Source organism: Chiloscyllium plagiosum, chromosome 18, assembly GCF_004010195.1.
Source record: "Chiloscyllium plagiosum isolate BGI_BamShark_2017 chromosome 18, ASM401019v2, whole genome shotgun sequence".
Lineage (NCBI taxonomy): Eukaryota > Metazoa > Chordata > Chondrichthyes > Orectolobiformes > Hemiscylliidae > Chiloscyllium > Chiloscyllium plagiosum.
Window position 1 is genome coordinate 33,043,776 of NC_057727.1, and position 24,995 is coordinate 33,068,770.

The 24,995-nt window shown below is 39.2% G+C and overlaps 1 protein-coding gene across 6 annotated transcripts in view; it reads right to left on the bottom strand.

The window, feature by feature from the left end:
• dennd6aa (DENN/MADD domain containing 6Aa) overlaps positions 1-24,995 on the bottom strand; it is a 107,929-nt gene that overhangs the window by 62,478 nt on the left and 20,456 nt on the right. For all 6 annotated transcript variants that reach the window (XM_043708167.1, XM_043708168.1, XM_043708170.1 and 3 more), the window contains one exon: positions 511-623. In XM_043708167.1, coding sequence (XP_043564102.1) covers positions 511-623 — 113 coding nt within the window. The remainder of the gene's footprint in view (positions 1-510; positions 624-24,995) is intronic.

Genomic DNA, 24,995 nt, shown 5'->3' on the forward strand with positions numbered 1-24,995 from the left:
GCCGTATCAATCAGTGTAGAACCTACATCTAATCCTTTGTGTTCTGTTTTGCGAAATATAGTTCAGAAAGCTGCTAAACTGGGCATTGGAGAAGTCTTGTCTACTGATTACAAAAATAGAAATACAGACTGTTAGCAGTTTTGACTCCAGAGGAAGAACAGAACCTATAAAGTTTGGTACTTTCCAATTCACCCATCCATTTTGGGAAACATCCAATTTATATTTTCTGCCTTTCCAAAAGAAAACTTAGGAATTCCTTGAAATGGACTTGTGCAAGTCAATAAGCAATATACTATCAGGCACACCAGTAGGTCAAATGTCATTAGGACTATTCTATTACTTTGGCTCAGATTTTGCTGGGTTTTAACTTCAGTCAAATTTGCAAGAAAGCATGCATGTTTATCTATTATTGATAATGTTGTACTAGTTATAACTGTTACTTATTTTTAAAATAATGAGTAAACTAAAGTTTTACAATTGTGCAGTATGGTGATTAGAAACATTTCTAACCTTCAAATAAACAGGAGCATCTCTGTCATATTGGTCCAACAGGCAATCAAGCGAGTTCCTTCTATTGGATGACTGCCGAATTCTGAAACAAAATTGTGTGTCTCCGAGGCAACCTATTAAACAAATGAAAACAAAATTCTGATATGTTGGCTTGTTTACAATTTCTACATGAATTTTTAAAATCCTTTTTATAGTCATATTTGTACTGACACTTTACAAGTTAACCAGTTACCCCTCCACTGTCCCTAAATTCTATCCAAGCAATGATAATATTCCAGTGTTCTGCTGGGTATACACACCCACATTTTCATACAAAGTATTGGAGTTGATTAAATGAATTGAATATTTTCTAATCAACACTGACATACTCAAAACAAACTTCTACTTCTGTTGTTGATTAAGCATAACAACTTTATGAAAGAAAATCATCTCCAATTTGTTTCTTCGTCATGGCTGATGAGCAGGTTCTATTATTTCAAATATAATCAAGAGTTGCTTGACAGCAGCACTGCTAATTGAGCTAGTTGGGTACAGAGGGCATTGCTACTAGACTGAGCTTATGACAAGCGGTAAGAGAACTATCAGGAGGAAAAGATATGCTGGACTTTATCCTCAACAATCCGCCTACTGGAGAGACATCTGTCTATGACAATATCAATAAGACTGACAACTTCACAGTCCTGTGGAGACCAAGTCCAAACTTCACATTGATAATACTTAACAGTGTGTCATGTGGCACTGTCACCATGCTAAATGGAACAGATCTAGGAACTCAAGACTCAGAATCCAAGAGATGGTATGGGTCAACAAAATCAGCAGAACTGTACTCCAGCACAATTTGCAAACTCATGACCCAGCATATTACCCACACTATCATTACCATCAAGCCAGGAGATCAACCTTGAGCATGCATGAAGGCATACCAGACCAACACTAGGCATACCCAAAATGAGGGTCAACCTGGTGAAGCCACCAAACAGTGCTACTTGTATTCGAAACAGCACAAGCAGCAACTGATAGATACAGCTGAATGATCCCACAACCGATGGATCAGACAGAAGCTCTGCAGTCCTGCACATCCAGTTGTCAATGGTGGCAATTAAACAACTCACTGGAAGAGAAAGCACCACAAATATCTCCATCCTTAATGATGGGGAACCCAGCATATCAGTACAAAAGATAAGGCTGTAACATTCTCAATAATCAGTTAGAAGTGCCAAGATCAATCCAGGAGGTCACCAGCAGTCAACAGTTTGAGGTGTTCGATAATCTAAAGGCTATGGCCCACAATGTTCCAGCAATAGTATTTAAGATTTATGCTCCAGAACTTGTCACACCACTAGCCAAGCTAGGGGTTAAAACACTAGCATTAGCTTGACTATTTGGAAAGTTCTCCAGTGCCCTGTACAATACGCAGGGCAAGTCCAACCCGGCAAATTACACCCCATCAGTCTAATTTCAGTCAATAACAGTGCTACTAAGCAAAACCTGCTCAACGTAACCTGCCCTCTGACACCCAGCTTGAGTTCTGCCAGGGCCACTCAGCTCCTGACCTAAATTCAACCTTGGTTCAAACATGGATAAAAGAGCTGAATTCTCGAGGTGGGGAGAGGGCGACAGTCCTTGACATTAAGGTTGCATTTCACCAAATTATATCAAGGAGCCCTAGAAACACTGGAGTTGATGGGAATCTGAGAAAAACTCTCAGCTGGTTTGACAGGTTTAAGGTGAGAGGGGAAAGATTTAAAAGGGACTCAAGGGGCAACTATTTCACACATAGGGCGGTCTGTATACAGAACAAACTGCCAGAGGAAATAGTAGAGGCAGGTACAATTACAATGTTTAAAAGACATTTGGACAGGTACATGGATAGCTAAGATTTAGAGGGATATGGGCCAGACACAAGTAAATGGGATTAGTTCAGTTTAGGAAACCTGGTCAGCATGGATGAGTTAGCCTGGCCTGTTTCCATGCTGTATGACTCAATAACCATATCAGACATATAAAAAAAATGGCTTGAACTTAATCATCATAGTTCCAGGACATCTGTGCAGGAGATCTTGTGGACAGTATCTGAAGCTCAACCATCTTCAGATGCTTCAATGAACTTCTTCTCCATCAGGAGGTCAGAAGTGGCAATGTTCAGCACAATTTGCAACTCTTCAGATGCTGAAACATTCCATGTCCAAATGCACCAAGGCCTTGGGAGTATCCAGATTTGGGCTGAAAAGTGGCAAGTAATATTCACATCACACAAATGCCAGGCAATGATCATCCCCAACAAGAGCCAATCTAACCATTGCCCTTTGACATTCAACCATCACTAAATCCCCCACTACCAAGATTCTGGGGAGTTAGCATTGACCAAAAACTGAATTAAACTGTACTGGCCATATAAACACAGAGGCTACAAGAGTAGGTCAGAAACTTGGAATACTTTGTGCAGAGAATAACTCACCTCCTGACTCCCCAATGCCAAATAATGTTAAGTTTACATAGAATCAAAGAACCCATACAGTTTGGAAGCAGGTAATTCGGCCCATCGAGTCCACACTGACTATCTGAAGGGCATCCCATCCAGACCGACCCCCCTACCCCCAACCCAGTAACCCTGCATTTCCCATGGCTAATCCACCTAGCCTGCACATCCCTGAACATTATAGGCAATTTAACATGGTCAATTCAACTAAATTGCACATCTTTGGACTGAAGGAGAATGCTGGAGCACCAGAGGAAACCCACGCAGACATGGGGAGAATGTACAAACTCCACACAGTCCCCAAAGGGTGGAATTGAACACCTGGTGCCGTGAGGTAACAGTTTTATGTGCTGTCTTGTTTTGTTCATTCACAGATGAGGGTGTCACTGGCTGGGCCAGCATTTATTGCCCATTCCTAATAGCCCAGAGGGCAGTTAAGAGTAAACCACACTGCTGTGGGCCAGACTAGGTAAGGATGGCAGTTTCCCTCACTAAAGTGACATTAGTGGACCAAATGGGTTTTACTGACAATCCATAATGTAGTTGCAGTCATTATTAAACTCTAACTTGCAGATTTTTAAAATTTTGAATTCAAGTGTCATCGATGGTAGGATTTGAACCCAGTTAAATGCAATATGGTGGGGGACATGCATTCCTTGGTGCCTGCTTCACTTGTAAAAGTAGATATCAAAAGTTATTGTATAATTATATATCAATCAATTTACAAATTATTTGTGTTCAAATTTGATGATGCTTCATTAATTTGACTGGGACTGTTGAGTATGAACAACCAGTAATAAAAATAGTTTTTAAGTACACCACTGCACTCACCATTTTTGCCTTTTGGAAAGTCTTCAAAAGAAAGAGTTCTCCTCCACATTAAACTATATGGGTTCATTTATAGTTGTTCGGAATGTTGATCAATGTTAGTTCAAGTAGCATAAAGTTCAATTTGATATTAGTATAATAAATTACATTTTAAGTTAATGCAAAAATCATACAAATTTATTATTTCAACATTTTAAACTCAAATTGCCACAAGTTGAAGTAATGTATTATTTATTTGCAGAAAAACAACCAAATTCTTAAGCTGTGAATCACAAACATGCTCAGGCAAAAGAATTACGAAACCATTTTATTGAAAACATAATTTGGGCTTGTATCTTTTCAGTATCTTATTTTTTTTCAATTCATGCAGTAAAAATCTATTTTTCTGCAATTATTTTTAAACACCTTTTCTGTGAATGTGAATATAATGTGCTCAAGCAACACTAACCAAGCAGATTATAGAATTAGACACCAATTTGTCTTGAACCGATGACAAATCTCAGCAGACAACAGTAAAATGGCTCTTATTTGATACATTAGAAAGGACGTCTAGACTAATGAGGTGCTAGTGTAAATTCTAACATGATAGCTGAAAAATTAAAATTCAAATAATTTTTAAAAATCCAATTTAAAATAAAATTTAGTGAAAGAAGTCTGCCATGTTTGTTCAATTTGACATATGCATAAAGTCATACCTACACAGAATTGTGGTTGACTCTCAGCTGTCTTTTGAAATGCTATGCACTACACATTATATTCAAGGCTACAACGCACCATCACTCTCTCAAGGTCAATTAGGAATGGGCAATAAATACTGCCTCACCAGGATACCCAGAGACAGTGAATGAATGAACAAAAAAGGCCAGCAACCGTAATCAAACTTTCTCTAGTTGTTCACAGCACTGAGTTTAGCTATGAAGGAACTCTAAATATATGGTGGAGGCAAACTCCATCTTTGGGATCCGATTACTGTTACATGAAAGAGGGTAAAAGACTCTAGAAGGTACAAAATGCAATAATTTACTGTGATGAAGCAAAGAGCACAAGATGAGCAGTTTAAACAGAACAGACACTGAAACGTGACAAAAAATACTGAAAAAAAACTGAAAATGCTTGAAATCAAACAAAAACAGAAATTGCAGAAAAAACTATGCATGTCTGGCAGCATTTTGAAACGTTTTGGGTCTGGTGACCCTTCTTCAGACTTGCACTTGAAAGGTATACAAGTGAGTTCAAAGGGAATATGATTACTGGGAGCACATGAGAGCACATAAAATTGGGTTATCCTGAATAGGATCCCTCTCCATAATAAACAGGAACCTCAACCATGTCCTATCCCATTCCCTGCATTTCTGCCCTACTTCTCAGAACTACAACAGGGATTCCCTCAATGGTCACGAAATAAATTTATTTGGTCACTTTGTGCTACCTCAGATTACTTGGGAATGGTAAGGCATCTCAAAGGTCTGAGCAACAGGTGAAACTAGTTGTTTCACAGTGATACTATGCAATAGCAACACCAACACAAAACGGATGCTGCCACCAAGTCAAGAAGAAGTTCTGCCCATCACTAATAAATAGTGTGGTTAATACATTTCTGTGCTTGTGTAATACTAGGAATAAAGGCAATATATCCAAAACCTGGCAGATCCCATCAAATAACCTTTCCTTTGGCTATTCATAACAACCAATGTAAAGACCATATCCAACCAATCCATACTTGCAAAACTTGAAACGGTGTCCAAACATTAACGTGATTTGACCATTTGACAGAATTGACTAAATAATCCGGAATGAGCTAAATTCTGTTAGCAACCAAATTGTCAAACCAGTTTGCAGTGTGGCACATTTACATGTATTAGAAGCTATATATGTTTTTATGTAGGACCTTGTTCTTTGCAGGCACGAAGAATATGTTCATGCATTCTGCTCTTTCAACTCAGCAAAATAGGTGACAGCCACTCTCTAGTCATTTCTCAAGCAATGCCATGATCAAAGTTAATCTGGCTGCTTTGATACTTAAGCAAAGCTCCCAGTTGGTAATCATTTAACTGGTGCATTCTGCACAGCAACTCATCAACCTAATAAAACATAAATGTTGTTTCTCTTTTCTTTCGCAACTCTTAAAAATTGTCCCAACAAGTGCAAGATGAAAAGCTCCAACAAAATTTTTTTTCAACAATATTTATGTTCTGTATACTACTAAATAACTATTTAACTACATATATTGTTGTGCATTGTCTGCCCTTGTCAATGTGTGGATCAATTATATTTCTTTGTACAGCAAAGGAGTAACTTGTGAATGGTCTCTGAAGCTCACAGACAAGACTGCTTCAGCTTCAAACTTATCAGTCTCCACATTCAAAAGAACATCTTTTGTTATTCCTGTCACTTCTAATTGATCTTGCCACAAAATACATAATTCTCTCTTCTTTCATAATTTCAAAGGGTTTATTCTCATTGAAAGACCCCAATCCATTCATCCATGACCCGGAACACTCCTCTCCTTTCCCATTGCACTTCCCCATGCAAGTGCAGAGGATTCATCACCTACCCTTTTACCTTCTCACTTGCCATCACCCAGGTTCCCTCACACTCCTTCTAGATGAAACAATGATTTACATGCATTTCTTTCAATCACTCCTACTATATTTAGGACTCGTGGTGCAGTTTCCTCAAAACTGAAATGAGCCAAACACAAGTTGAGGATTTATTTTGCTAAGGATGCTGTTTGAGAGCATGACCTGATCTTTCAGTCACTTGCTGTTTTAATTCTCTGTCCTATATTCACTCAAACCTGTGTCTTTGTCCTTGTGCACTATTCCAATAGAAGCTTGTAGAATTGCAAGTCAAGTTTCAACTATAAATTTTGCTGTCTTCTAGACTCAACATCGAAATCAACAATTTCAAATCATAACCACTGCTCCCACTTTTCCACAAACATTAGGTGCCAGTAATGATTTGTTGTTGCCATTTACAGTATCTCTTGAACCATCTTTTATTCTTGGGCAAGTAAAAATAAAACAAGCCCCTTTCATCTTTTACTTTATCTTTTCTGTAATTTAATGACTACTGCCCCTCTATCTGATTGCATGGCCACACTTTTGTTCTCTCCTTCCCATCTTACTTTCCCCGGCTCTGTGCATGACTAATAGTGGTTACATCTGTAACATTAACTAGTAATGAGAAAAGATAAACCACCTGAAATGTTAATAATTTCTCTCTGTGAAGATGCAGCTGCTTCTGCCAAGCAGGTCTACATTTTTACTTTTTCCGCTTCCTTTTATTCTTCCCTCCTTTGCCACTTCCTTCATCCCTCAACTGGTCAAACTCTTGTAATGTACCACATTATTTTGGCACATAAATCATGCTCCTGCACTTCATTTCCTATGTATATAGTAGCCTTGGGTGTTTGTGCTTGACCTGCACTTAACCTGGAATTATTAGGACAGCCAAGAACTAAGAAGTATCATTTTTACCAATTATCACGAAGAAAATGTTTTGAGAGATACAGAACAACATTAAATGATTTCTGAACTGGAGTCCACATTCAAAGCATTAACGCCTGCTGGTTTAACCTCAATTATAATAATGAAATGTTGTTACAAATTTCTCATTAGCACTCAAATCTTAAAGTACACCTATTCTTTTCAGTTCTGCATTTATTTATTCGGTGAAAGAAAGGCACAGTCGTGTAAAGCTTACAGTTTTATTGCCTAAATGCAGATAGTCTGCAAAGGAATGAGCCAATGCTACAATAATTCACGTAAACTAAGTAGAAAGCTTCAAATTACCCATAGCTGTGATCTGGGTAGATGGAGCATTTCTGGAAAAAATAAACTGCCCTTGCTCCTGATCCAAATAAGAAAACGCTATTTACATTGTGCCAAGCATGTTGTCACTTCCACTTGTAAAGTTAAAAACAAACTGTGGCCCAAAACAATGAGATCAAAATATTTGTCAAACCCTCCAAAGTTCAACTCAACAAAAAAAAAAGTTGTGTCTTCTAACACCAATTCCACCAAACAAGTAACATTCCAATTTTATACGAGAAAACCAGAAATCTAGCTTAGATATGTTAGAGTCGTTATTGTATTTAAATTAAATTTCCATTTATCCCATTTTACCAGTTGTCCTATTAAACTGAATTGTCCAACATTCTCACCAAATCTACATCATATTCGATTGGCCAACATTTTCCCTTTATATTTTCTCAAATAATCTTCTTTTGTGCAAGGTCGATTATTTTGTGTGTCCAAAGTTTCAACTTTGGTATTTTCTTTGCGATCATGGTGACACGGTTTGAATGTGTTGAGTTGTCTTTCACAGTCACCAATGCCATGCAGTTTTATCTCTCAGACTCCATCATCAGGTCATTCTTACATTACTAAATTGCTTGTTCAACGTTAAAACATGGCCAAGACCAGATTTCTCCCACCTTAGTAAAAGGTAAAATTAAAGTCATGTCTATAGTTAATCAGTTTCTAATTATTGCTAATCTTAATCTCAAACTACCAGCTGCCATCTCAGTTTAAACGTGCAAGTTTACAACTTTAGCCAAACTGTTTAACTGTAAACCAAATTTTCCTTTCGACATCCAGATTCTTTTCTCATCGCCAAAAGTGAATTTCCATACTACAATTGCCGATTCTGTTTTTACACTGTTGGTACGAGATCTTCACTCAAAGCTCTGTCTGCAACCCTGCACATTTCAGAAGCTGGAAAGCCATGCAATGCATCAAGTGAAAGGGAATTTCTGCTTCTAATGCAAAAAGTAATTTAAAATTGTACCAAAAATGTCTTTCAAAAATAATAACAAACAACTATTGCAGTAGCGTATTTACAGATGTATTAAGGTATATTTAGTTGCTTAATCAGCAGTCAACTCATTGGGCTGTCAGTTTAAATTACAGCAATAAAAATGAAAAATCTGCCTACTGTCATTAAAAAGAAAATTTGCCTGTCCTCATTGTGAAACTTTGCCAAGTTCTACATGGGCTGCTAAATGGAATATTTTTTCCCAAGAAAATATAAACATGCACAATCAGATCCATCCATTAACAGAATAATGGACTGATTTGGTCTACCCAACAAAACAAATGGAACCAGTGAGAGTTAGGGGACCTAAAAAGAGGAAGAAAAAAAGAAATTTGTTTACAGAAGATACTAGTAAAATTAAAATATTAAACAAATTAAACCAGTGTTCAATCTACTATGACATCACGGTTTGTGTTTACTAGTTATTTAATGAAGGCTTTTGAAAAAAAAACATAATATATTCTACCTCTTGAGCAATGCTTGTAGAAACGCAGAGGATTAGGCTATTTCAAAAATGACAACCAAGAAAACAATTCCTTCAGTTCTCAACAGATCCAGACACAATTTCCTTTCACCCAACAACAGTATTTCCATGCCCAAGTGTAGTCTATTGTATGAGAGATGGATTTCTGTCCCATTTTGAGCTTCTGAATGCAAAGAGTGCCTGGTAGATTGGAGATTCATTATGTGGGGAAGTTATCCTGGAGGTCCAGTTGAGAAGATATTGCCAGAACTTTTGGGCATCTTATGTTATTATTTCAGTTACAGTATAAAGTATATGATATGGAATATACTTTATACAGTTTAAAGGTGTCCAAATTTGAGGAAATTTGAGATTTTAATTCCAATGAACCAGTGATTTTTTTTTCTTGTTGATGATTCTGAAATTTGATTTGTCTCTGCTACGTGAATTGGGAACTACAATTGGATTAAAATTCTGAATTGTGTTTATCACTTGAAGGGGAAAATAAATTTCTGATGAATAACCACAATTCCAAAGCAGATTACATGCAGCTGTGCCTGCAACCTATAAATTCCATTTGCATCTTCATGTACCTTTAACAAAATAAACTTAAATAATTCACGTTTTTTTCTTATCTATATGGTTAATTTTGGAATGAAAATGCATTTTTATTAAATTTCTGATTTCACTTTTATTTTATTAGTATTCTTCTAATCTTACTGGCTTTTTCACGGCTTTTAAATTCTTCAGCAAAGACCCACATCGTCAGCATCACCAAGGAAACACTTTCAAATAAAGAACTTTCCATTTATAAAATAAAACTATATAGTGTTTAAGCCCATCAAAACAAAGCAATTTAGCTTTTGCATATACACAACCACTTGTAAAATACTTTTGAAGCATTTACTGTCTCAAATCTTTTCAGATCAAAACATTAGTTTCCCGGAGGTTCAGTGCATTTACTGTTACAAATATGAAGCTTACAAGCTTTTTGAACTTTGGGGCTCTGTCTGTAATTGAAGGTGAAAAGAATGTGACTATGCAACTCATTCTGAAATCCGCCTAACTACAGGCTTGGATAATGTAGTTAGAGTCATAGAGATGAACAGCACGGAAACTCATCCATACCGACGAGATATCCTGAATTAATCTAGTCCCATTTGCCAGCACTTGGCCATATTCCTCTAAACCCTTCCTATTCATCAACCCATCCAAACGCCTTTTAAATGTTGCAATGGTACCAGCCTCCGCCACTTCCTCTGGCAGCTCATTTCATACACGCATCACCCTTTGCATTAAAAAGTTGCTCCATAGGTCCCTTTTATATCTTTCCCTTCTCACCCTAAACCTACACCCTCTTTCTGGACTCCCCCAACCCACGAAAAAGAGCTTGGCTATTTACCCTATCCATGCTCATGATTTTATAAACCTCTATAAAGGTCACCCCTCAGCCTCCGATGGTCCAGGGAAAACAGCCCCAGTCTGTTCAGTGTCTCCCTGTGGCTCAAACCTTCCAGCTCTAGCAACATGCTTGTAAATCCTTTCTGAATCCTATCAAGTTTTACAACATTCTTCTTACAAGAGGGAAATCAGAACTGCACACAATATTCCAAAAGCAGCCTAACCAATGTCCTGTACAGCCGAAACATGACCTCCCAACTCCTATACTGTTAAATATTAAATGGAAGGCCAGGTGTTTTTGCTGGAAAGTTAAAGTGTATGTGGTCACACTAGGAGACTGAAATAACTGCACAGAGATCAGTATTCTGTCACCCTTTATTTAGCTGTGCACAGTACACTGGTCTTGGCCAGCCAGGTCAGAAGCATTCCCTTGGGCTGAGAAGATTCTAAATCCCATTTATACTTTTTAACCTGTTTTTCCTAATCAATTGGTTCAGAGCTGCTATGACACACCTTTAGAGCAGGTGGAAATTAAACCCAGGTCTCTCAGTCAGGGGTAGAGACACTGACACTGCACCACAAAAGTGCCCTTAAAAAGTCATAATCCAGCAGCAACTGTCCACACAGTACACCGGACTGTGGAGATTCTAAACCTCCTGCTTATGTTGGTCAACCAGAGCTCTGATTAGCACAGGTTAACAACCCCAATCAAGGATCTCATAGTCAACAAGATCCACCTGGTTCCAATCACTACATCCCTCCCCTTCCGATTCCAGGGATGTAGGCCTGGTCTTTTGCTTATAGCTTTGCCTGTGACATTTTCACCCCAAATACGGTTCCTCTGATTCGGAATCTGATATGGGTGGCTTGTAACAGACCGTAACACATCTCTTGCATCTGAAGCGTCTCAGGAAAGTTTCCTCTTCTTCATTCAACAGTAACATTATCAAGGCTGCATTCATCTCAGCCTCCGAGGTTTCCTGAACACTAGATAGAAAGGGAGAAACTACAGGTTCTTACAGGCCTTCTAGCTGTTGGGAGTTCTGCTCCTGTCCAGTTTGTGAGGTAACAGCTTTCAGGTGATCCACGTTTGTTCAGGACCACCTCACTTTCTGAACTTAGTAAGCCAGGACACCTGACCTCACATCACACCCATACAGGGCCATTTCCATGGTTCTGGCACAAAACTTTGTCCCTAAATTAAATTGTGTCTCTCTCTTAAAGGAGACATGTGGCCAGCTTTAGCGTTCCTACTGCTGTTCCACGGTATCTCCCCAGGTATCAAACAGGAACCAGGACAGTTTGGTACCAAGTGACACTGTAGGCTGTTTCTTTAAGCCTGCTTTCAACGTTTGGACCACTCTTTTCACTAGATCATTGGACAACAGATGGTATGGAGTTGTCCTTATGCACTGAATGCCATTCGACTTACGGAAATACTGAAATTCCTCGCTGGTAAATGTTGTCCCATTGTCCATGAGCCAATCCTCTGGGAGTCTGTATCGCAGACAATGCTAGCAGCTTCTCAATTATCATCCATGAGTTTGCTGAACAACCTTTATGCACATTCAAGCACTTTGAATGGGCATTGACAATGACCAGAAAGTATCAGCATAGTTGACATGTAACTGAGTCCAGGGTTTACTTGACCATTCCCACAGATGTGGGGGCACTGCCGGTGGCAATTTTTATCCTTATGGGCATTCTTGGCACTGCCCCACAAATGCAGCTATGTCAACATCCAACCCTGGCTACCAGACATAGCTATTCATCTTGGAAACCCCTGGATGAGCTTGGTGGAGTTCTGCCAGTATCTGGTGGTGACCTTTACTTGGCACAATCACCCTTGCTCCTCATAGTAATATGCTGTCTTGCACAGTGATCTGGCCTTTCTGAGTCCAGAAAAGTTTAAATTCTGGTTGCGACAGCTTTCTGTTTTCCCCATTACCACCAACAGTTTTAGTTTTGCTAGGACAGAATCTTTGTGTGTGCACAGTTAGATATTGTCAGCAGTGACTGGAAGGGTATCCAGGAAGTTTAAAATCTAAACAGGCTCTTCCAGGAGAGGCACCACCGGTGGAGTATCTACCAGCAGAGGCAGTCAAGGTATCCATATTAGCCACTTGCCTTCCTGGACAGTGTTCTATCTTGTATTTTTACATGCTGAGAATAAGGGCCCAATGCTAAATTTACTGGAACTTACGGTCGGAACCATCTGGTCTTCTTTCAGTAACCCTCGCAAGACTTTGTGATCTGTTACAATGACAACTTTCCATCCATAAAGGTACTGGTGGAACTTCCTCACATCAAAGATGACCACCAAACCTTCCTTCTCTATCTGGACATATTTGTGTTCGGCATCAGCTAAAGTCCAGGAAGCATATGCTATTCAGTGTACGTCCCCATTGGGCCACCAGTGAGCTAATACTGCTTCGATACCATAAGAGGAGGCATTGCATGTCAGCACTACCTCTTGCTTGGGATCATGGTGGGCCAACACCTTAGATGACAGTAGCTGCTTTTTCACTTCCAAGATTCGATCATTTCCAAGACTGACCCTTTTTCATTAGCAGGTGGAAGGGTGCCAACATAGAGGCCTGGTTATGTATGAACTTTCTGTAATAATTCACTAAGTCAAGGAAAGACCTGAACTCCGGTACAGATGTGGGAGCTGGGACTCCTTTGATCATAACGTCATAGAGATGTACAGCACGGAAACAGACCCTTCGGTCCAATTCGTCCATGCCAACCAGATATCCCAACTCAATCTAGTCCCACTGGCCAGCACTTGTCCCATATCCCTCGAAACCCATCCTATTCATATACCCATCCAGATGCCTTTTAAATGTTGTAAGTATACCAGCCTTCCTCATTTTCTCTTCCAACCGGTGTAACCAGGTTTTGTCGACTCTGTAACCCAATTAGGTCACATGGGGTGCCTGGAACACACATTCATCCCTTTTAAACCATATGCCCGCCTGACATTTAAGCTCCATGTCCAAATTCTGTTTATTGGTCTTTCCAGTTATTAGGATATTATCTCGATCAATGGCAACCTGAAGTAGCCCTTATAAAATGTTCTCCATGGTCCACTGGAAAAGGAGAGCAGGTTAATGATAACCCAAACTGCAGTTTTGTCTATTGGCATAAACCCTTATGGGCGTTAATTGTGGCGTTCTTCTGGGACTCCTCATTCAGTTACAACTTCAGGTCAGCGTGCCTCATGTTCAACTTCATAGAAGGATAGCCCCTCCACCAACTTTGCATACAAGTCCTCCATGTGAGAGATTAAGTATTTATCCAGCTGCAAGAAACGGTTTACCATTTGCTTAAAATTCCCACAAAGGAGAAGTGAGTCATCGGGCTTCACAATTGGTACATAAACAGAAGCTGCTGGAAAGGCTCAGCAAGTCTGGCAGTATCTGCGAAGAGAAATCAGAATTAATGTTTCGGGTCCGGTGACCCTTCCTCAGAATTGATAATAGCTAGGAAAATGTTGATTTCTATGCAGATAGGGTTAGGGGGTAAGGAGTAAACAATAGGAGGAGAAAGAACCCAAAGACAGAGAAGAACAATTGAACAGAAAGGAGTGCATAAAGGTCCGGCTAGGAAAGTGAATGTCTGTTAATGGAGACTGTTAGTGGCTAAAAATAAGAGGGTGTAATGGCAGACGGTAATAATAAGGCTTGGTGTGTGGGGTTGGGGACGAGGACACGGGAGAATTCAAGCTCTAAAATTATTGAACTCGATAGCGAGTCCAGAGGGCTGCAGGGTCCCCAAGTGGAAAATGAGGAGTTGTTCTTCCAGTTTGTGCTGAGCTTTGCTGGGACACTGCAGCAAGCCTGAGACAGAGACATTGGCCAGGGAACAGTGTGGTGTGTTAAAGTGACAGGCAACTAGAAGCACAACCTAGTCTACTGTATTCATCACTCACAACATTGTCACCTCTATATTGGGGATACCAAGCATAGACTGGGTGACCGCTTCACAGAACATCGACATTCTGCCTGCAAAAAAACCATGCTTTCAGAGTCCCAAGCGAATCTTGTTAAAGACAAATTCTACAACCACAGATGCAGCTGCACTCAGTATCAACCTCCATGGGAACTGGGTGACTATTCAACCAAACATGAATTTTAATTGGCTCTGATTTAGATTACGCTAAGCAATTTTATCTTTCCAACCCACATGTAGGAGGACCTTACGTGGTGTGCACTCTCCTGGGTACCAGCCGATAAATTTTATTACTCAAGTCCGCATATCAGAACAACTAGAATAGCTTGCCAGCTTGAAGAACATTTTAGCCACTTGACTGAGGCTTGGCTTTGTTATGGGGTTCTGCTGTGGGCTGGCCGAGACTCCCTCTGCTCGGAGGCACTGACTGTGATCTTTCAAAAATCACTGCAGACAGGGAAAGTCTCAAATGATTGGGGAAAATAAAATCACCATTGTAAGCCCCTTGTTCAAGAAAGGATCAAGACAAAAGATGGAAAATTATAGTCCGATTAGCCTAACCTCAGTTGTAGGAAAAATTCAAGAATCCATCGTCAAGGATGAAATTTCTAAATTCTTGGAAGTGCAGAGTCGGATTAGAACAGCATGGATTTAGTAAGGGGAGGTCATGCCTGACAAATGGCAGCAGCATCTATGTTTACCGCAGTTAGTTTTCTCATCTCCAAAGTCCTTGAAAAGCATTGAGAATGTCCAGTTGTAAACAGTTATGCTTTGGAGTGAGCAGTTACTTCCAATCCGAAATAAAGTTTGACGAATCGCCATTTAAACTTTGAAGCAAGACAGAGATAGTTCAGAGTGGTTTAGAAATAGATAGTTCTTGGTGGGAAAAGAAAGTAAAGTCCATGGAGCAAAAGATCACTTTGGACTGATTTTGGCAGAACTGAGTGAGTACTTAAGGACACTATAAAGTATATCTGTGAAATAGAGTCATAGAGATGTACAGCATGGAAACAGACCCTTCAGTCCAACTCGTCCATGTCAACTAGATATCCCAACCCAATCTCGTCCCCCCTCCAGCACCCGGCCCATATCCCTCCAAACGCTTCCTAATCATATACCCCTCCAGATGTCTTTTAAATGTTGCAATCTTACTTCTTCTGGCAGCTCATTCGATACACCTACCACCCTCTGCGTGAAAAAGTTGCCTCTTAGGTCTCTTTTATATCTTTCCCCTCTCACCCTAAACCTATGCCCTCTAGTTCTGAACTCCCTCACCCCAAGGAAAAGACTGTCTATTTACCCTATCCATGCCCCTCATGATTTTATAAACCTCGATAAGGTCAACCCTCAACCTCCGACAGTCCAAGGAAAACAGCCCGAGCCTATTCAACCTCTCCTTATAGCTCATATCCTCCAACCCTGGCAACATCCTTGTAAATCTTTTCTGAACCCTTTCAAGTTTCACAACATCCTTCCAAAAGGAAGGAGACCAGAATTGCATGCAATATTCCAACAGTGGCCTAACCAATGTCCTGTACAGCCGCAACATGACCTCCCAGCTCCTGTACTCAATACTTTGACCAATAAAGGATAGCCTTCTTCACTATCCTATCTACCTGCGACTCCACTTTCGAGGAGCTATGAACCTGCACTCCAAGGTCTCTTTGTTCAGCAACACTCCCTAGGACCTTACCATTAAGTGCTATAAATCCTGCTAAGATTTGCTTTCCCAAAATGCAATACCTCACATTTATCTAAATTAAACTCCATCTTCCACTTCTCAGCCCATTAGCCCATCTGATTAAGATCCCGTTGTAATCTTCTTTGCTGCCCACTACACCTCGAATTTTGGGGTCATCTGCAAACTTACTAACTATGCTTCTTATGCTCACATCCAAATCATTTATATAAATGATAAAACGTAGTGGACCCAGCACTGACCCTTGTGGCATACCACTGGTCACAGGCCTCCAGTCTTAAAAACAACCCTACACCGCTACCCTCTGTCTTCTACCTTTGAGCCAGTTCTGTATCCAAATGGCTAGTTCTTGTGCTTTCCAACTGCAGAAAAGAAAAGTTTAAGTGCAAGTGAGCTACTATAACAGTACTTCATCAATAGAGCATTTAGCCTATTTGTTACAAAAAAGTAATATAATGAGAACAATCCTATCACATCATCTTTTCAGCTATTAACTGGAAGTCTGAAGTGCTTTTTAAACGTTACTGGCCTCTATGGGGGTAGAAACATAATCAAGTGATTAGTTTAGCTTAAACACATTCTTTTAATTGGGGGTTCTGAAGTTCAGTTCGTTGAAAATAATAGCCTTGCTGCCATGAGTGGCCAACTCAGGAGCGAGGAACCTCTAATGGTATGACTTAAAGAATCAGAGCATACAAGCGTCTATACCGCATCAAGGTGGAGAGCTGAGTGACATCTGCTTTCCCAATATGAACTTCCAGATAGTTCTAATTGAATCACCCTAGATGGGGGCCACACCTGGAATGGATGTGTCAAGGCAAATATTATCTATGAGATTTAGCTGTACTTTGCACATGATTCACTCAAAAGTCTATACATTTCTAGAATTCTCATCTCTAAAATGAAGCTCCTCAAAAGCATGTCAAGAGACTAGTTATTACAAAATAAGCATGAAAGACCAACATTTACCTTCTTGTACTTCACTAATCTTTTAACTTTAATCCATTCTGGGTGGACATTAGTCATTAATGCATTCCTTATTATCCCAATATTCCAACCTCGAGACGAAGCAGTGTTTGGTGCATAGAACATAGAACATAGAACATAGAACATAGAACATAGAACATAGAAGAATACAGCGCAGTACAGGCCCTTGGGCCCTCGATGTTGCGCCGATCCAAGCCCACCTAAACTACACTAACCCACTATCCTCCATATACCTATCCAATGCCCTCTTAAATGCCCATAAAGAGGGAGAGTCCACCACTGTTACTGGCAGGGCATTCCATGAACTAACGACTCACTGAGTGAAGAACCTACCCCTAACACCAGTCCTATATCTACCCCCCCTTAATGGTGGCCCAGGGACAAGCACCAACGCAGACTCACCTCAGATCCCACGAGACTCTACCTTTTGTAGCAGCCTGCCGTAAGATGTGAAGCGATCCAGAAGAGATTACTGACGCAAAGGTGACTACACTTAAATGAAAGTGCTGGGAATGGCAACCGTGATGGAACTCGCAGCCAAGGAAGGTCAACACCTCACAAAATGGTGGCTGAGAGTTCACAAAATGGTGGCCCAGGGACAAGCACCAACGCAGACACAAAACTGCCACTGCTGTGGAAACACATGTCAGGCAGCAGCAAATTGCTGCTGGAAAGAAGCTGTGTGCAGAAACTGCAGCATTAAAAAAGAATATATTAAGCGAGAAGAAGTTTGAGAGGCAACTTAATTGAGATATATAAGATAATCAAAGGGTTAGACAGGGTGGACAGTGATAGCCTTTTTCCTTGGACGGTGATGGCTGGCCTGAGGGGACTTAGCTTTATATTGAGGGGTGATAGGTATAGGACAGATGTCAGAGGTAGTTTCTTCACTCAGAATAGTAGGCGCATGGAACGCACTGCCTGCAACAGTAGTTGAGTCGCCAACTTTAAGGGCATTTAAACGGTCATTGGATAGTCATATGGGCGAAAATAGAATAGTGTCGTTTAGAAGGGCTTCAGATTGGTTCATCCATTTATACCACATCTACCGCTTTCCCCTCATCAACCTCCTTCGTCACCTTTTCAAAGAATTCAATAAGGTTTGTGAGGCACGACTTGCCCTTCACAAAACCATGCTGACTATCCTTGATCACATTATTCCTATCCAGATGTTCATAAATCCTATCCCTTACAATTCTCTCTAAGACTTTGCCCACAACAGAAGTGAGACTCACCGGCCTATAGTTACTAGGGTTATCCCTACTCCCCTTTTTGAACAAGGGAACCACATTTGCTATCCTCCAGTCTTCTGGGACTACTCCTGTAGACAAAGAGGACATAAAAATCAAGGCCAATGGCTCTGCAATCTCCTCCCTTGCTTCCCAGAGAATCCTAGGATAAATGCCATCAGGCCCAGGGGACTTATCTATTTTCACCTTTTCCAGGATTTCCAACACCTCTTCTCTACATACCTCAAAGCCATCCATTCTACTTATTTGTGACTCAGTATTCTCATCAACAACAATGCCCTGTTCCTGAGTAAATACTGAAGAATACTGCAGTAAATACTGCAAGGGGAATACAGAAGTCAAGATGTTTGGTCATCTGTGTCATTTTAATCTGCTTTTAAAGAAAAGGTGTAAATGTGTGAAAAGTAGTTCAGAGGATGTTCACCCAGCTCATCAGCAGAATGGGTGTGTGGGGTGGGGTGGAGAATCATCTCAGGAAGAAAGTCTGGACAGGCTGGACCTATATCTTTTGGAGTTTAGAAGAATGTGTGATAGCGAATTTGGAGAAGATTTGTAGTTCAGGTTGAGGTTCTAACTAGCCACCAAGATACGTGTACATCAACTAGCCACAAAAAGACATAACCCAGTCTCACTAGTATCCTTACATACAGATGAGGAAGGACACCACTTCGACTGGGACAACACATCCATCCTAGGACAAGCCGAACAGAGACACACACGAGAATTTCTAGAGCATGGCATTCCAACCAGAACTCTATCAACAAACACATTGACCTGGATTCCACTTACCACCCTCTGAGAAAAAGAACAGGAAATGACATCACCAACCCAAGGAAACATGAACACAAATAGAAAGCAGGCCAAGCCACCAGTGCTTCATTCAGAGGCTCACTGATGACGTTACCTATTACAGTGATGAAGTGTTAAAAATGAACCTTCCAGCTCAGCGAGCAAACCTACATCCAGAATGTGTGATAATGTTAGTGAAAAACATAAGATTCTGAGGGAACCTACCAAGGTGATGCTTAAAAAGGATTTTTTCTAATTGTTGGAGACTAGAACTAGCAAACACTATTTTAAAATAGAATGTCACACATTTACCACAGAGACCAGAAGGATTTTTTTAAATCTCAGGACTTTGAACATTCGTCCTCAAAGCGGTGTAGGTGGTTACTGAATACTTTTAAGACAAAGGAAATTCTCGACAACAAAGGACTCAGCGAATTCACTGTAATGTGACTGACGAATTGGAGAAGCTGATTTCAAAAGCATAAACTTTTAAAATGTGTATTGGCAATAACGCAACTACATCGCCAACATTAAGTTCTGTTGCTAAAGTGGGATTTTTCTACAACACACGATTACACAAGAACAAACTCATTTATAGAAAAACCGACTGTACTGGGTGGATGGATGGGGGCAAGCCATTGTTCGGCAGGAACGAGAGTTCAGGCCACAATCAGATCAGCCATGATCTCATTCAATGGCAGAACAGGCTAGAGAGGCTGACTGACCTATTTGCACTCTTAATTTGTTTGTACCTATTGGCAGTCATCAAATTCAGTTCTTGTTCCAGATAATAATGTACAATTTTCACTTTTAATTTCACAAAAATATATCCACTGCACAAAAAGCTTGTCACTTGTTGAGGAGAAATTTATTCACAATAGTATACATTAGCGATTCAAGATACTGTCTTGATGGATGGAAGGGCAAAATGGGGTACATTTATTTAGGATATCTGGTTGGCATGGACAAGTTGGACCAAAGGTTCCATTTCCATGCTGTGTAACTCTATGACTGTATTTAAAAATGATAAATATGAAACGAATGCACAAAATGAGATGCAATTTCATTAAGTCAGAAATCTCAAAAGGAGTAGAGAAATTATGTGGATATATAGATGACCTAAATAGCATTATGGGTAGAAAATATAACTAAGAGTTAAAATGGATGAAAATCAAAATTGAACAATAAAACGAGTTATATTTAAATAGCAGTTCTAAAATAAAAATGGCATCCTTATTAGTCAGACAAAATGTGTGCCTTAAAAAGGTGGACAGATTAGAAGAAATAACGAAGTAAGCCTTTAGCCTTGTCTTGAATGAGGTGGTAATGGGGCAGGCAAGTTTAAGGAGGAGATTCCAGAACATGGGGCTGAGCAATTAAAGGCTGTCAATAATATGAATAAGGGAAGGAAGGACTGATGCACAAGAGACCAAAATCAGAGGAGTTTATAGGAGGAGTTCACATATTTGAAGGATATAAAAATGTTTTAGGACTAGAGGACATTATAAAGATATGATGAGATAAACCAAAAATAATTTTAATGAAAGGCTGAGAATTTTAAATTGGTGTACAGGATTGGGAATCAACTTGGGTCAGCAAGGAAAGAAGTAACGGGTGAACAAAAGTAAACATGGAATAGGACATAGTATTGGATGAACTGCCCTTTGGGAAGCTTAATGGCTATGATGGAATTGAAAGACGTAGTTGCATCAATGCAACAGAAACAGGGATGTAATGTTTCAGAAACCAATGTACTGAGATAGGAGCAGACGATGGCAATATTACTGTTACTTCATTCTCTGGCTTAACTTTCCCACGGAATAATTTTTTATCCTCTGAATTCATTTAACATTTCAGCTCTAATTCTCTGCATTCTCTCCACAGAAATTATCTCATTTTCACAGGTTTTTCTTCAAACTGTCATGTCTTTATGGTCCTTCTACAATTAATATTCCTTGCTCCCCTCACTATCCACACTTGTTTATCATCTTCCAATACTAATTCCTTCCATGCATCTTCAGGAAAAAACTCTTCCCTCCAAATCACAAACTGCAGATGCTGTTTCTCAACTATACTAGCATTTCCCTTCATTTTCCATGGGTCAGTCATCTCTAGCTTTGATGTCCAAGTCCCTGGCATTTTGTTTTTAAATAGTCGGAATAGAAATATTTTCCTGATAAATTATAGGGAATAAATGGATGCATCATTGTTAGCCTCTTAGGCATGGCCAAATTTTCATTCTTTCCATCTTGAAAGTCTTTAGAATTAAACATGCGATGCACAATTGGTTTGGCCTTGCCTCATAAATTTTACCTGCACGATATCAAAACTACATGACCTTACTGTCCTCTACAAAAAACACTCAATATTCCATTTCTTTATTCAATATTTTCCTCAGACCCATCTCTTCTGACTCTCCAACCCCATCCACAAGCACAAGGAGCTCATAGACATGTCTTCTCAATGAAGTTCAGGCTATTCATTACAGCCCTGAACTTGATTCATTCCCTCGTTTATCTTTTATAGGTTTTCACTGACTCAATGTCTATATTTATTATAACCTTGATCCCAACCTTACTATATGAGTAATCCACAGAGCTTCCTTCCCTGTTCTTTGTTACCTGGAACTGTAATTATTTTCCCTGTCTACAAGTAATATCTCTTGCCCGTTTCCATGAAACACCCTAAAGCCCTTCTGTAATCCTCAATTTCCTTTCATCTCTCAAATCCTGATCCAATTCCTAAGTAAATGCTATTTGAATTTATCCATTCATTGTCATAGCGCTGAATTAACCTTTGCAAAAATCACAAAACACATATGCTGTGTCTAAAGGAAGTAGCACATTATTTTGACTTCTCTGCAGCCCTTGCATGGTGAGCCACAGCACATTTCTGCAATCTCTTTCCTCTATTCTCCAACTTTGTGCAACCAGTCTCACTTATTCCCGTGCTTCACTCTCCAATTTCAGCGACAACATCTCTACCTATGGCATCTTTTCCCATATCATTATCCCCAGAGGCCCTCAACGTGTTTATCCTTCAATTCCTCCTTTTTAAAATCACCGACTTTCATCCTTTGGCAATATGGCCAGCCAATATGAAGTTGGACATGTATACTAAAAACACTCAGCTACACATTTTCATTATTTCTCAAGTCCTGTACTGTCTACATGTTAATATATGACATATAGGATAATGATAAAATAAAAACAACCATTTCACTATTAAAACATTAATAAAAATGTTAAAGAAATTACTTTTGAAAAAAATATTCAGTAGATTCTCATTGGCAGCAAATGTCAAAAGTACAATCAAATGCACTACATATCTGGATTCTACAAATTCTCTCTTTGCACCAGTCGCCCAACCAGTTAATAAGTAAAATTATGTAGAACTTATTGAAAATAAAACAAGGGTTTTTTTATGGTAAACAACTATAAGACACATCAGTTTCATCCACAAATATACAGGCAGCCATTTATAAATATACCATTCAATATTATTAAAATTTATCATTTATCAGAAAAATCTCAGTGTACTTTATTTGGTAAGCAGTCCAAGTACTGATCTCAGAATTGGACTCCAGTTGTTAACTATTTTTTTCTCCACAAATTCTTCCATACCTCCTAGCTTTCCCCTGCACTTGGTCTTTATCATAGCTAAAAAGCAAGGTTAGCTTATACTATTGCATTGAAAAGCTCACTTTTATGTAAAATAGGAATAGAAACCTCTTAGTAATCTCTCATGGAGTTGCAAGCAAATTGGGTTTATCTTGACCCTAATTAACATTTAAGTCCCAAAGATGACATCTCTTTAGAACAATGGAATTTGGTTCTAAACGATTTGATGAAAAAAGCTTTATTTGAAAACCTTTGTAATAAATTTAACACTCACAAGAGACTCCCCTGAACATTCTTGCCTTTTTATTCAAGATAGCGACTAATATAGAGTCATAGAGATGTACAGCATAGAAACAGACCCTTCGGTCCAACCCATCCATGCCTGCCCTGGATAAACTTTTACATGCACCAACAGCATTCAATATCGAGACCCCTGTGTTCAATGTTCATCTATGAGGTCAGGTACCACAATTTTTTTTAAAAATACTACAATTTTGTTTAATTACATGCTCATCCTACATCCGTCCTTTTTAGCTGGGTGCACCAGATATTGCACAAGAATACTGGCTGTTTTACCCCCTCTCCATTCTGGTAAGATGGAGGTAAAATGCAATTCACTACTTGCTACTAGGCATACATCTGTTAAGGCAGCAAGGAACAACAATGGAACTTGGGAACTTCCCTGTGATTCAACAACATTCTATCCCTTGACAAACATCTATTCAGCCAGAAAACATTTTAAACATCTCCATGTTCCTGTCTTGATACTAGGATCTTTACTTATTATAGACAACAACAGAAGTTGCTGGAAAATCTCAGTAGGTTTGGCAGCATTTATGGAGAGAAAGCAGAGTTAACATTTCAGGTCCATGGCTCTTCAGAACATCGGTGGACCTGAAACATTAATGCTGCTTTCTCTGCACAGATGCTGCCATACCTACTGAGTTTTTCCAACAATTTCTGTTTTTGGTTGATTTCCAGCATCCATAGCTTTTTTATTCGTTTAGACTTTACTTATTATGCTTCTCATAACTAACCTCAAGGTAGTAAGAAAAGCTGGCACAAAATGACTTGATCTGTTTTTTCCCCTGTCCAGGTTCTGGTCTTTACCCTCCTGATAATGCAACTTAGATTGGTAATCCATTTTGTGTTTTTTAAAAAAAGTTCATTCATGGGATAAGGCCATAATTGACAAAGCCAGCATTTATTACTCATCTCCAATTGTCCTTTAGAAGACAGTGATCAGCTACCTTCTTGAAAAGCTGTAGTCTGTAGATCCACTGTTAGGTAGGAATTTGAAAGACTTTGACAGTGACTATGGAAGAATTGTAGATCCACAGTTAGGTAGGAATTTGAAAGATTTTGACAGTGACTATGGAAGAATAACAAAACATTTCAAAGAGAAGATAAAATAAAAAAAGAACTAAGGATGCTAGAAATCAGAAACAAAAATAAAAATTTCTGGAAACACTCAGCAGGTCTGACAGCATCTGGAGAGAAGGAGGATCACTGAACCAGAAACATTAACTCTACTTTCTCTCTACAGATACTGCTAGACTTGCTCAGTTTTCCAGCAATTTCTGTTTTTGTTTCCAAAACAAGATAGTTTGTGACTTCAAGTGGGTTTATTCTTTGTAATAAGTCTTAAAAAGTTGTCCATTTTAAGATATTCTAAGTCATTTGAGAGCAAATCTAAAAATGATTACGCCACGATCCAAATTTGTCTAAGACTTCAGTTCTTCATTTATAATCAAAATGACATTCAAAAGATGCTAAACAGAAACTTTTAGCAGATGGTAACCATTCCAGAAAGAACTTGTTCTTACTAGTTACACACTCTGGAGAATGGTGGATTTTAAGACACATTTAGCTTGAATCTTAGTGAAGATAATTGTATATCTTGTTATTTTTAATCAAAGTAGAGCTTATTGATTAACTGATACCCAATTCCAAATATTAGTTTATTCTAATTTGTTTAATTTTTTTTTTAAAAGGGGCTAACATTTCACAAGATATTTTGAAACACACTGCATTTTCTTCAATTTAATTAGTAGGGAATGTTTTTTGAATTCTATTTTCTCTTCTTACCTAAAGCAGAGACACTTATGACAAAATCTCCTACACCCTCAAAGAATTGTGACACAGCCAAAAAAAAAAGTCTTATTCAGTGCATATATTCATCATTGTATTCAGATAC